Source organism: Triturus cristatus, chromosome 12 (genome assembly GCF_964204655.1).
Source record: "Triturus cristatus chromosome 12, aTriCri1.1, whole genome shotgun sequence".
Classification (NCBI taxonomy): Eukaryota; Metazoa; Chordata; class Amphibia; order Caudata; family Salamandridae; genus Triturus; species Triturus cristatus.
In genome coordinates, this window is record NC_140595.1 from 69,369,643 (window position 1) to 69,384,134 (window position 14,492).

The following is a 14,492-nucleotide window of genomic DNA, read 5'->3' on the forward strand; positions in this document are numbered from 1 at the left end:
TTTTCACAGTGTAGACCACAACCCGCCTGCACTTTAACTAGAGATCCCCGTTGCAGGCGGGTTCAGTCACTGACTGCACCCACCTGCAATGGGATGTCTGGGGGGTCCACCATGTGACCCCCGCCAGAAGGGCTGCTCTCAGGGGACGCACTCACCTTCTAGGTGGCACACTGTGAGTTGCATGGAAGTCTTTGCATGCTCTGCCATGATGTGTTTTCAGATTTTATTTTTACTGTAATTTCCAAGGTATTATCACCATCTGAAAGTAAGCTATTGAGTTCTACATTGTTTTAATACATTTTTTCTATCAGTAGTAAGTAGGAGGTGGGTTATGGATGTGCTGTTGTCGCACCAAAGTAGTAGTTAAATACCACCACTCCACCATTAGAATACAGGATTATTTTTTTCTGCTTAACGTGTGTGGTGGCATTTGAGTATTAAACAGTGTTAAGGTATGTACTTGGGGGTCTCTTTACTACACAGTGGAGGGTAACAAAGGAGATAAGCAAATCACGAGGGAACAGTTTTACATTTTGCTTTATAAAATATTTTTTTTTTGTCAGTGGTAGCTTTCCCTCCTGCAATGGATAATACTCATTAAGTAGAATGAAGTGTAGCTTGAGTAGTGGCATATATTCTTGGATAGTTTTTGTGCAAGACTGTGAATGCCAGTATCTGCAAAACTGTGAAAAAACACAGATAAGAAAGTTGGTAGCTGCTCATATCAAACGCTTTTCTTTTGTTTTTGTCTGCCAAATAGCTGTCAGAATAGTGTCTGATTTTGCGTCGGTCCTGGAATCAGCAATTTGATGTGCTCAAATTGGCTCTTGGTGCTGCAAGAATGTGCTAGGCATAACATATATTTTTATTTTCATAGAGGTATACAACTTTTAGAAATAAGAAATACCTACAAACAGTAGAGACCATTAACACAAAAACACAAACAGCCTGGTTTTGAGTTTGGCGAACAGGTTACACCATTAAACATGATAGATATCCATTCCACCTTATTACAAGTGCATTATATTTTGGGAGACCGGAATTAATGCAATTTTGCCACCGCTGCGTTTTCTGTGTGATAATGAATTTGCCACATACTCCATCCTCTGCTGTATAGTCTGCGGACTTTACCCCCAAAAATAGTTTCCATCTCAAACGGTTCAAAAGATACAAAAAATGTGACACATGCTCTTATGCACTGGAAGGCCCTTTGCAACAACTGGTCATCTTTCAGGTGCTTATTGTTGTATTTGGGTATTAAACTGCTACTAATAAGCTGAACTGCTTTACTAGACAGTGTTGCCACTTGTAAAAATGACAAAAAATGAAGTGATACTATCAAAAAATGTGCCTTTAGTAGGCCGCATAGTTTGCCTTTTCTTTCCGCTCAATTTAGTCAACCTGGCTGCATAATTTGATCCTCTTGTGCCGCATGATTCTTTTGGCCCCAATCATATCCTTTGGCCCTTGTAGTGAGCTGGAGGGGATATCTGTCACAATTGTGATGGAGTAACTAATCCGTCAAACTCCAAATGAGGCCAAAAGTCTTAAATTCAATACAGAGAAAGCTTCCTTGGATAAGGCACCACTCGCTGTGCAATATTGATGTGGGGAGACGATGCCCAGAATAAACCCTGAAATGGGAACCGGATACAACCAGTTTTTATTAGTGCTTTGAGAATTTCTAATAAGTAGGACAAACACGCTCTTCCCAAATAACAACAGACAAAAAGATTGTCATCATTAAAATAATTTCAATTTCAGCATATTAGCTAATTTAAGGCATTCCTTTTCCTCAAGGTAGTTGAACAATGAGTCGAATGTTCTGTTCGATAGAATGGATATTGCCCTTTAAATTCTTGGTTTCAACAGAGAAATGTTTCGGTACTCCACAATGCTTACGACAAAAAAAATATGAGTATGGCGTGCTCCTTGGTAAATGATATGGGGAGAGGAGTTGGCCTAACAGCTAGGGCGGTCAACGTCAAATCACGGGAACCGGGTACGAGTCTCGGCAATGACACTGAACATCCTGTGATTCTGGGAAAATCACGTAATCTCCCCGTGCCTAACAAAAATGAATGTGTCCTCATGTAACACAACTGGTGCTATGTAAAGCGCTCTGATACCCGATACCGGGTCAAGTTCGGGCTATATAAAACTACGTTAAAAAAAAATATATATGCAATACAATACTGGTGAGCTAAATCCAAGCGCTGTGCCCCATTGCCAGTTTCCTAGTTATAAAAATCATATTCCTGCCTCCAAAAATTAGAAGTGCCCTTTACACTTACTTTCTTGGGCAGATGATTGTGATGCACCTTTGAGGTGAGCGGGTGTAATACTGTGTTAAAATTATGCACCATCATGACCAAGAAATGCTTACAGCACACATGAAGTGGCACTTGGAAGTCACCACACATGGCCATACACAAGACTTAGCAGGAAAATACTTGTGCAGAAGTGCCACTTGGAAGTCAGTTAAGACCTGATTACGAGTAGCCCAGATAATTAAACCTGTGAGTAGACCCCTGTTAGCACAAAGTTCAATAACCTGTCAATATTCTGGTTGTGAGGGCTGTATGGTCCCTGATATTTACTCTGTGCTATAAAGTCTGGACTGCTTGTTAAATTTCTGCAGTTTAAATTTGCTGGACTTTTCATCCTGCAAGCACAAAAATCTGCATGTTATTTGAAATATTGGAGAAAAACTGAATCTGTGCCTGATAGCAGTCCTGATAAATGTAGAAACTATGTCATTTTTTTGGGTGCAATACATACCTAATGCCCCTCCTGTTGTTATTGGGCCCATAGAGTCTGTTATGTGAGTGAGGCCAGTGGAAAAATTATAACCAAAGAGGGATAGCTCGGCAGACAGCAAGCCAGACTGCAGGGTTTCTTTTTAAATTGAAAATTGAGTTTTGTATTGTGCACTTTTGTATGGTTGGGAAAAAGTACTTGCTCTGATGGTCCCATTTTAAGACTGAGCTGAAAAAACAACCATGGGTAGAAAAATAGGCTGATCCCATCCCATACAATAGGGGAATCTGTGACTGAGGTCACTTAAAGGCTTTCAACAGTATTTTAGAAAATATCTTGGAATGGAATTGGGTCTGAGAAAGGGATCAAAACAGAGCTTTCTCGGAAGAAAAAATGTAAATAAGGGAGAAGAAAGAAACATTCTCATGCAGAAACAAACATAAACAAGTCTGTCATGGGAAAATAATTTTCCAAAATGCCAGAAGGCTGATGTGCATGGGGCAGATCAAACCGTTGTGCCAAAGAGCGTCTGGCCCAAATCGTGGCCATCCGTGTCCTCTTCACTAGGGGAGAATTCCTCACTGTTGAAGCTGGAGTTAGTGTAGCCATTTGTTTCAGGTAATCCAGAGGGTTCTAGAGAAGTTGTGATTGTGGCTGGTTCTGGAAATGATTCCATTCGCTCTCCTTCTGACATGTGTAAGAGCAGGGTGTCGAGGAGAGGTCTGCTCCGGCAAATGTCAGTGAGCAGTTGACTCCTGTGCCTCAGGTAGGCAACCATCTCGTCTTTATCTCTAATTTCGCTGAGTAGATTCTGAACGGTCTCCTCTGAGCGGCAGAGCTTTTCCTGCAGATCTGCAATTTCTCTGTGAAAACAAAGATGTGAATGAACATTAGCATTACAGAAGTAAAAAACATTTTTTGTCCAGACACCAGCAAAAAATTTTAAGGTGCGGGTCTGTAAAATCACACATTATATTTTTACAAATGTGCAAATTGAACAAATTTACAAACCTATCTTGCATCTACATTCTGCTGTGTGAAGCACATTTGCACCAAGTACCCATGATATGTTCTAAACTGTAGTAGTGGGGTATTAAAAAACCTACCTCAATTACGATCGAGGGATCTTGACTGCCTCTACGGGGTTTTATGAGTGGAGTTTTTACCCAAAGAAGTCCAAAAACATAGGACAAAGATGTGCATTTTCTGCGCACGATATTTACACAAAGTGTCTACAATTCTACAGGTACTGAATGAACCATTCACGTTCTTTTTTTGGTGTGTCTGAGAGGCCTTACCATCCATACGGGCTCACCGTCCCCAAGAGAACTTTGAAAAAGTGATGTCATTGGGAAAATTTAGTATTTTTTTCATCAAATTTTCTTTACAAATTAGCTCAAAAACACCACCTGTTACAGAGACTTTAAATAACTGGGTATGCAGCATCACGTTGCCCATCATTTTATAAAACAAGATATATTATATTCACTTCAATGTTCCATCCTTCCTCTTTTGTGCAAATTCTTACGTGAATGTTCTTGTTTCTACTTCAAACGGGCTGGGTGGAAAAATCAAAAATAATGCAGATCTCACAATCACAGGCCAAAGACACTGGAGGTAATCATGCAGTAATGCTACAACTTATAATCAGGTCTTTAGAGTTGCAAATGATCCTCTCTGCCTTGGGTGGGTTTCAAAAACGTATGCAGTCTTAAGACAAGGTTAACCTTGACCCAGCTTCTTTTGTAGATCCCGCCTATGTGCTATAAAGGCCTCTAATAAGGCAAACATGCATAACTGTGACAGTGCCCTGTACCTGACCTGCCGCACTCCATGCGGCATGCACAGCATGGCAACAATGGATTGTGCCTGTTCGAATGGGATCTAGAGATGGGCGAGCCACTGGAAACTCGAATGAGGCTCAAGCCAGATGCCTGGCTCTGGCTCAGCTTGAGGTCCTCTTGGAACCTCTTGCCCAAAATGAGACACGGTTGTGTTGGAGGCGTTGTGCCTACTGGCTATAGCTGCCTATCAAGTAACATGGGTAAGCAGTTTGATTCCTAGCTTGGGCTTAGCATCCTCTGAATCCAGGCAAAGCTTCTTTTTTTGTTGACTATCACATATGAGAGCACTTTCAAATACGTACGGTCAGCGTGTGAGCTGTACAAAGCTCTCTTGTGTATGATTTAATAGCCTATAATTTTACTCCATCTTTAATAAGAATCTAGGCCACATATAGGGTACACATGACAACTGACTTGTCAATTAGTTCACAAATAGCATTGTCATCAAAGTGGGGACAGTTATGCTTCTCAGTTCATGGTTAAAAACTCACATTGTAATAAATACTTCTCTAGGCAAAGATTCAATGACTTGATAAGTATTAAGTAGTAATGTGATGTACTAAGGTGCCACGCTTCTGCATGTTAAATAAATACACTTTCTTACATTTTGGAGACACCATATCATATTCTTACATGATATCTGTTGCAAGATTTACATGTCAAATTTTCAAGGCTCTGCTCATACACTGGCACTTAGAACCATAACCAACCCTTGGCTGTGGCCTGCCGCGGTCTGTTCATGTGTTGCCTCGCCCACCTCCAGTGGGAGACAAGCGTAGATACCCCCCTCACACATGCACAATCCAGGGATGAGTAGAGGCCTCCTGATCCGCTAACCTACACTCCTGATAGGCTCCCTATGCGCAGTCAGCGCACCGGACACTCAAGCATTGGCAAAGCCAATAAGTCTCACATACGATAGTTATTAGCTTTGTCTAGTTTTGTCTCCATGTTGCCCTGCAGCACAGATTCAGTAATTGGAGAAAAAAAAGCTCTATGTGAAAGCCAGCGCTGACTGCATTATAGCTCTTCATTTGTTTACTGTTCCCGTGAGGCAACAATGAGGGAGGGTGGCAGACAAGAAAGCAATTGGGAGGAGAAGACTGGTGAGCAGGGACAGTGGAACACTCAGACATTGACAGGTCAGCAGGACGGGTTCTGGGTAAGCAAACGAACAACAGAGTTGGGTGAGAAGGGCTTGATACGGACAGGCATACAAATGTGTGCTGAGGACGAGCAGATGGATAATGGAGGATGTGCTGGAGGGGCTGGGGCAAGCACATGGACAACGGACGGATAGAGGGTGGAGGAACATGGAGGCGGGAGAGGTACACTAGTTAGACAGCTGAAAAACACATACTTTTGAACAGTGCTTACACGAAAAGAAAAAAGTAATGCCTGAAAAAAGAGTAGTAAAGGACACAAGTAATACATCCTTGCTCCAGGGAAGGGATAACCATGAGAAGAAGAAGGAAGCCTACACGAGCTGAGTATTAAGAAGCAAGCAAATGAGTAAGACAATGAAGCCAACAAATGGTAAGCAATGGGCAGCCGCTCAGCCCACTGTAAGGTAACAAGAGGTTCTTGCAAGAGACAGCAAGACCTGAAATGACTATTTTAATTTCTGAAGCTCAAACCTGCAGAGAGCTGTTTTTCCTTTGGTGCGTGCTCGTGCGGTGCTACCATAGCACCCCCTATACAGCAGTTGCTATTACCCACCAAACGAGTGTGCACTAGTAGTTTTACACTTGTCAAATAGAGGTTTAGCTGATATGTGCAAAACAGACTTGATAATAGAAGTATTTTATGTGATGGCTTAGAATCTGTTTCATTAGTAATTGCTTAGTAAGTTAGGTTTTCTAGAAGCATGCACTTTTATTCTCCACATTGCTGGTGTTCATTCAGCAGATTACCCTACAGCAAAGTAAAATACAGCAAATATTGACTGTTAAAAAGTAAGCAGAGACAAAAGTAATAGGTCTGCTATATATATATATATATATATATATGTATGGTTTTTTTTACTAAAAAAAATAAAGGTTACAGGGATGTTATAGTTAGGTTCAGATTTGACACACATAAAACCATAGAAATTCAGCAGCTATATTTAGCTCAAGAAACTATAACCCATGCCCTAATGTAACTATAACTCCGTCATGCTGAGTGAAAACGATGTGCGGGAGCCATCCATACCTGAGATGGTATCCCTTATTAAGCTGGATCTGGGCTGACACCAATGAAATGTGCCGACTTTGTCCCTGTGCTGCATTCAGTGTACTTTGAGTTTAGCGTATTCACTGCAGGAAGTGAGGTATGTCTCTTAATTTCAAGTCTAGCCGGGCCAAGCATAAATATCTTTCTTAAAGAGTCATCAGCACTCCTTTTGTTCAAATATCCTCCTTGCAGGGAGCTAGCTGGAGCCTAACAGCTTTCCTCAATGAATGCGGTCTTACCGCCATTATGCAACAAAACTTGGTGTGTATGCATAGATCACTGCAGCACTGACCTTAACCCCATTATGGTATTTTAAAATGTAGCCGGAAGTGACAATTTAGCAAGTCAAAACAGATTTACCATCAACTTTGTCCTTGTTGCCATTTTCTTTGCGGCAGAGTTTTTCAATTTAAAAAATGTGAACGTTGATTGTCAGATTATTGGCTGGTTCAAGTCTGCAGTGTACATTATTGTCGAAGGCTAAGTGTGAGAATGGGTGTTGTGAAAACTTTGAAACTGGTGTTTCCTGTTATTAAACAAAAGGGATATGGAGGTGGTCGGACAATCAGCCCCTCCGCCACTCCAGCCATAGTTTATTTTATTCCAATGGTCATCTACCTGACCATTCCCTCATTTCCCAACTCCTTTCATGCAGTTTCGACTTCCCGAAATTTTCCAAAATTGTGCTTTTTCCTTCAGTTCCACATAGAATTTAAAATAAAGACAATTATTAATCTTGATATGCCATGAAGTGATGTCTAAATTTACCCTTGAGGTTACTCAAAAGCAGAAACTGACAAACCTGACTACAGATAGCAGGAAAGATTACTCATGGCTTATTCTTCTAAACTTGGTAGTAAGTCGCATCTACCCACAGACAAGTCTTTGTGAGCTAGGACCATTTTGACAAGCTTGAGCATGTTTTTCAAAGACCAGTAACTATATATGAGAAAAAATGAACACCTACCCTAAATAGGCAAAAGGCAAAAAAAAATATTGGCCTTATTTAGATTTTGTTTGAGTGGGACATTCACCAAAAAGTGGTGGATATCTGTTTCGCTATATTTAGAGTGTCGTTGATGGTAATGCACTCTTGGTATGGCGGGCGGAACATCCACCACTTTTTTGAGGGATGTACCATATCTTCTTTTTGGTTGAAGGAATTGCTTGGTGAGCTTATTGCTTGCAAAGGATTAATTCAGTGCTCTAGAGGTCTTGAATGTGATTCCCAGCAAGGCAGTTGCAGCGTTACATCCTTCCGATGAGGGTAAATTGACGACCATATATCAGGTAACAGAGCATCTATTATTTACCCTTTTCAGCTGAAGTGTGATATTTACTACTTTGTAAAAATACCAACTTGTTTTTTATGATAGACACTCCATACAAGTATATTAAGCCAAACTGTTCCAATCATTTATTTAAACATCTCCCTACGACTCTTTTCCCACAATTATTGAGGATCTTCTGAAATGCTCCTAGGCATGTCTGTGTATCTCCTGTAGTGAGGTCGACAGATGAGTTTTTATGAAAACAAATCTCACCTCTGGGATTTGCCATGAGTCTTTCTTAAAGTGTTCTCTTCGGTCATTTCGGATAGTCCGGCTCATTTTGCCTTGGATCAGACTTGTGTGCAATGGGCGTTTAGTTAGCTTGGCAATATAAGATATGTTCCCATGAACATAAGTAATTGCTCTGTGTAATACTTTAGTAGAGCATTAAAAAATATGGAGGAAGTTCAATCCTAGTATTAGTGCCTCGACTATGGGTTGAGTAAACTATTTTACTATTCGACAACCCTAGTATTCAGTCCTTCAACAAAGCCCTAATGAGGACCCCACTGAAGGAGGCTTTTGACACCCTGTTCCCAAATATCATTCACCCCGTCAAGATACAACTGGCCCTCACTGAATAGTGTCTAGAAACTAAGGGTGTCTCACCACCCAAGATGAGAGCCGGAATTCCTTCAATGTACTGATTTAAGCCACTTCTGCTTCATAGGAGGTCTATCCTCATGCTCAATAACCGGCTGATGAAAGTGACCAGGATGGGATATGATGGTGCAGTATTCAATTAATTAAATAAGTACACTTAGGAAAACAACTGGGAAAGTGCAAGAGGTCCTTAACCCGATGGTATCCCTGCCCATGTGTCCACCCCTCTCGCTCACTCACACCACCATACCTGTCTTTTTCTTCTGCAATCTCCCGGACAGCCATGTGGAATAGTTCATCCTTCCTGATCAGGCTCTCTGCTTGCTCCCTCACTGTCTCTTCGGCGGTTGCCAGCCGCTTCTCCAGCTCGGCTGCACGCTGGTGGACTGCCACCAGATGGGCATTGGCCTCCTTGATCTGCACCGCTGACGGCAAAGCCATGTGCCAAGCGCCCTTCAGAACCCGTTCTGTTCAGCTCCTCTGGACACAGGTGTCCATATGCAGAAGAGTCCCACCGTAGACACCAAGCTCATCCTGCTAGAACCTCAAGAGAACAGGACAACAACCACTACAGATGGCGTTTAAAGGACATCAGGAACCATGGAGCGGTGGTAGGGTATCACCCTGCTGACCTTCAATAGATTTCTGGTGGCCAATGGGCACGGATTAAGGGAACACCTCCAAGCTCAAATGTTGACAGTGATGTAATATGAGAATCCATAATGCATAGTTCCACCTTTCTAGATGATATGGCTGCTTGTAGGCTGCATTGCGGGTCTGAAGGTGACCCTAGCAGGGGCAAAGTACCCCACCAACAGAACGCCAACTTTTGGCCCCCACTCCACCGCAGGATTACCTCGGCACTGTCCTCGTCGCCACTCTCCTATAATGTTTTGGTGTGCCCACTTGCACTGCGAAGACCAGTTTCATCCTCGCGCGTGCCTCCGGGGATGGGAATAGTCGACGGAAATCGCGGCATGGTTTATTTTTTCCTTCAGGACATGAAAATATATTTTTCCTCCTCCAAGAAGAGCTGAACCACCCCCGCTTTGAAAAACGAAAGCCATAATTAATGCTTGCTTACAGTTGATCCGGCAGTCTTCGAATACAGAACGCTGATGAACAAAATGTTAATTATTCATAAATTGGTCCCAGTGTAATTCCATTCCTGCGCCCCCGGGAAGTGGTTTCCTCCCCTCAATGGCCATGAAGCATCCTTCCCCGGCAGTGGCGCAAATAAAAGTCCCCACGGATTGGTGGGCGGCAGTGCTCCATCCGATTGGCTGGTTTCCTCGCAGCCGATGCGCTTTATCTTTCTCTGCGTGCAGACTGGTCGGTGGGCAGTCTCCCAGCCTGGCTTTTCATCGCCTTTTGGAATGTTGTGTCACTGACCGGAAGGACAGGGGCAGCCCTAGAGGGGCCGTTTGGACTGTACCTTTTGCTCATTGTGTTTAAAACAGGGAAAATGCATAAAAAATGGAGCGTTTTTACAAAAGAACATATATCAACGTCCAGCACAGTGGAGCCAAGAGACAGAAATTCAAGTTATGGCTCCTCACTCCAGTGCGTGATCCTGGGCAGATCACAACGTCACTCTGTACCTCGGTTTCATAATCATCTAAAAGCCAGTCCTGTTTTTTTCAAACAACAGCTCTAAGCGTGAAGGGACGTGTATTATACCCATACATATAATATATATATAAATAGTAAAAGTGAAGTCAGAAGCCTCAACGTGCAAACCCCAAAAAAACAAGCATTGCAAAGCCAGTAGGTCAGGTATTGGCTGACTGCCTTTCGGATTTTTCAAGGCATTTTTTAAAAACGATTTTTGCAAAGCTTTATTACTGTGGCAGCTGGAGGGCCCTTGTCAATCCAACAAAAAATGCCTAAAAGCAAACATATATATTTGTCTCAAGAAGCACATATTGAATAGTAGCCACATGAACTAAAGCGAACTATTTTATGTACAGAATAGATGTGCTCCATGTCAAGGAGCAAAATGCCATAACTCACAGTGGATTTCGCCAATGGCTGAAGTGAGATGATTCATTTCCCCATTATGTGGTGGGTGAAGTATGAAGGAAAGAATGATAGACCATTGGATGAGGAGGGCTGTCTAAAAGTATATTATACATCTCAGTCTAGTAAAAAGGTATTTTCTAACTCCAAACCTAAAAGTGACAGTGAGAAATAACTCTGCCATGACCTGGATAAGTTGGCAGCAACATATGTACAGATGGCAGATGATAAAGTGAGATTCTGGAGCCCTTCGGTTGCTCCCTAACATCGCGCTTCCAAGCGTGATGCATCTTGATAGCATGTGTGGTGGCTTCCTTGAACAAATGGCCTAAGCATCCCGCATCCCTCAGAAAGATGTCCACACCAGAACTATTCAAGATGGTTTTGGATTATGAGTGAATCTTATTTTTTTGTAACCAATTGTATTGTTTCATAGCAATACAATAACCACCACATCCAGCCATTGCTGGTTGGCACTATCACATTATTACAGACATATAATCAAATCCACCACCATCACACAGAAGAAAGATTACAATATAAATACTACAGCGAGCCCAATCCAAGACCATTCCACCACCTGCCGAGTGAATCTTATTTAATGGACTTCTGCACAGCTGTCGTGTGGGTGACCTTCCACCAGTACTAGCATCTCACGGTTCGAGCAAATACAGCTACGAGACACACAACAGCGATAAGACGGATATTAACGAGTCACTTTGCATTAGCTAGAAGATTATTAGACCTGGAATTATACAAACCAGATTCTCCTTTTGAAACTTAAAATCTACTACAGCAGAATCCCTTGCGATTTGAAATTATTGCCGCGCATCAAACTCAACAGATATATGGAAAATAGCCTTGAGAAAGTCGTGGGGTAAACTTGACCAGGTTACAACGAAACACGTGTTGGCTGGAATGAAACATTGGGAGTTTTTGCACTAATTAAAGAAAACAAGATGGAAGAATGAAGATCTCATATGTACTTTCTTGCATAATAACTTGTCTATTTTTGTGAAAACACGTCACATACTTATGTTCTTTTACTAATTACACGTGTGCTAAGGATTTATACCGTACTAGTATCTCATTCAGCAGCACTAAAAATGCTGGGACTGGTAGTCTTAGTTTTCGGTGCCTATTATTTTCAGCGCAGTTCATGCATGCTGAGAGCTTATGTTATGGCGCAAATAGTGCACTGTATGTCACACAATCTGCATGGGATATATTTTATATGCCATACATATAGAGAACTGTAGACAAATTCTCTTCCAACTATAAATGCAGTTGGCAGCGTATCATAGACTAAGGGCCTAATTTGGATCTTGGCGGACAGCTTACTAGCAGTGCTTAATTTGAGCTGGTGGTATCCGGTGCTCAGCACCGGCACTTAATAAGCAACACTATCACTGTTCATGAGCACCAGTTAAAGATGCATTAATTTGCACAGAATCACAGGATCTTGATCAGACACCAAGACTTGAACCTGGTTCCCCAGCTCTGAAGTCGGCAGCTCTGGTCATTGTGCCACATCCTCTCCCCACTTTTATGGTTAGTAGTTGGTTCTGTTTCATGCGGCGCTAACAGGAGAAATCGGCTGGTGCAAGCTGCCTCATGACAAGACCCCCGGCACTTATTTTCTTACGAATTAACCACTGGTTACTAGGTCATAACGGTGACAGATATCCCATCCGCCGAAATATAAATCCTGTAGGATATAAGGAGATTTATATTTGTGACAGAGTGACCTGTCTGTCAAGATCTAAATCAGGCCCTGAATATCTCAGGTCAGATTCTCTAAGCATTATAACTTGTTATATCTCAATTACTCTAAGACCAGCATTCTGCTAATTGGTAAAGCCATCAATTCCATACTCTCTCTGTACTGGCCCCTCACGCTAGGGTTTCCACAGCAACGTCCTCTAAAAGTGTGGCATGTGGGATCTCAAACCTGTCTCCAATCCCTCAGGTCAGCAAACTCTGAAAGAATGTCTTCTAGCATGTGTGACCTCCATGGATTCCTACCTCAACTTATCGTGCCAAAAAGCATCGCTCTTAGCCTAGTCTTGCTCATTACTTTGATCGATTACTGCAGTGGAATCTATACTGGTCTTCCATACAAAACGATAGGTGAACTCTTACGAGTACAATATGATATTGCTTGCCTTATAATTATCCTAAAGTGTACCAGCCATATCCCACCTGCTCTGATGACACGTAACTGGCTTCCGACCTCAAAACGAGTCGCATTCTGAATTCTATACCTTGTTTACAAGACTGTGGGAGTGTACGCCTTTCACTCTAAACTGGTGACACCTTACCAGACGACTAGACATCTTGGTTGGGCTACCCAAAACAGTCTCTCTGCCTACCGAAAGGCGGCCTGGAGCAGAAGTACCACCTCCCTTGGAGGACTGTTTTCTTCTACCCCTTGACTACACTTTCCCAAATCTAAATATATCTTGAAACCCATCGGTTCAGAGATGTAATTGTGCTAGATTAACCCTAACAGCTACAGAACAATAATACAATAATACTCACATATATATGTGCCCCATCACTTTGCATGCTGGGGCATGTAGCATGTGGTTTCAATGTTAACTTTACATTAAGAGATGTACAAATCCCAGCATACAAGTGCCAGACCTGGTCTTTGTGACTCTCGTGTCATGGGGCCAGTTATCAGTCATGCATTTTACATTTTCTAGATATGACGAAAACATATTCTGAATAATGTGCTACAACCTAACGTGTACTTGTGATCTGAGCACGTTTAATAGGCAAAAATAACAACTCTGTATGTTTAATTGTATAGTTACAGCCTTTTGTGGGATGTTGACATTTATAGGAGATAATCTGAAAAACGTCTTATGTTTCATCACATAGCTGATATGCATTGGAGTATGGAATGTGTCAGGAGCATGAACACTGGACAAGAAATTTGGGGTAGGTGAAAAGGAAGAACCAAGGAGACATTCAAAACCAGGACAAAGCGAAGACTTATCTAGGCTGCCCAAAGGCAAAGCTGCACTGTGGGAACCAATGCTGTTACAGCTGAACCTCGCCAGGTGGTAACACTACAAGCCTGGGCAGAAGAGAAGAGTCCTCTCAACAAAAGCAATGCATGCCCTTCAAAGTACCCTACTGGTACAAGGAGTTAGCAAGGGCTTGTCAAAGTCATTTTGAAAAATATGTAAATATTACAGTCGGTCCAGCAGTATTTGTTTTAGTTTCCAGGCTAATTTGTAGTTGATGCTGAATCCACTGTGCCCTTTTCGGCGACATACAAGAGCAAAGGTAATCCATGTGTCTGCACCCCAACCCAAAATAGATAGAACTGAGTCCTTTGAGGGAAGAACGCCACACTGACCCTGCCTGAATCTCCTCGTAGACGAGCCAGTGCTTAAATTGAGTCGGTGGTTGCAGGTGGGGTCCCCGGGCACTCATTTTTGAGGACCAGCACTTATTTATCCTCAACTAACTTTGATTTGGAGCTAGAGAGAAAAATCAAAAGGGGGAAGAAGGAGGAAGAGAAAGAGTGAAAAACAGTGACAAAGAGGAAGCATTGATGAAAAAGATCCTTCAAGAGTAAGATAAAGAGGCAAGGGGTATCAGGTGACGGATTAAGGAGGTATGAGGTAGAACCAAGACTACGCATCCTTGGGATTTAGCACCCTGATGTTTGATAGTGCCAGATGTGGGCATCTTGGCACAATTTTGG

General features: G+C 42.2%; 1 protein-coding gene across 1 annotated transcript; it reads right to left on the reverse strand.

Annotated features, from left to right (window-relative positions):
- Positions 1-844: 844 nt before the first annotated feature.
- LOC146772527 (vimentin-type intermediate filament-associated coiled-coil protein-like) lies at positions 845-10,048 on the reverse strand. Its single transcript, XM_085639588.1, has 2 exons — positions 9,003-10,048; positions 845-3,623 (listed from the first exon to the last, which is right to left on the reverse strand). Exons 1-2 carry the CDS (start codon positions 9,191-9,193, stop codon positions 3,266-3,268), a joined length of 549 nt encoding a protein of 182 aa, XP_085495714.1. The 5' UTR covers positions 9,194-10,048; the 3' UTR covers positions 845-3,265.
- Between the last annotated feature and the right edge of the window lie 4,444 nt (positions 10,049-14,492).

What these genes read in the sequence shown, in the direction of transcription:
- LOC146772527 (XM_085639588.1), bottom strand. Translation starts at nt 9,193, where the DNA reads ATGGCTTTGCCGTCAGCGGTGCAGATCAAGGAGGCCAATGCCCATCTG. An exon ending in ATTGCAGAAGAAAAAGACAG is followed by an intron (nt 3,624 to 9,002) that starts GTATGGTGGTGT and finishes TTGTTTTCACAG; the next exon opens with AGAAATTGCAGATCTGCAGG.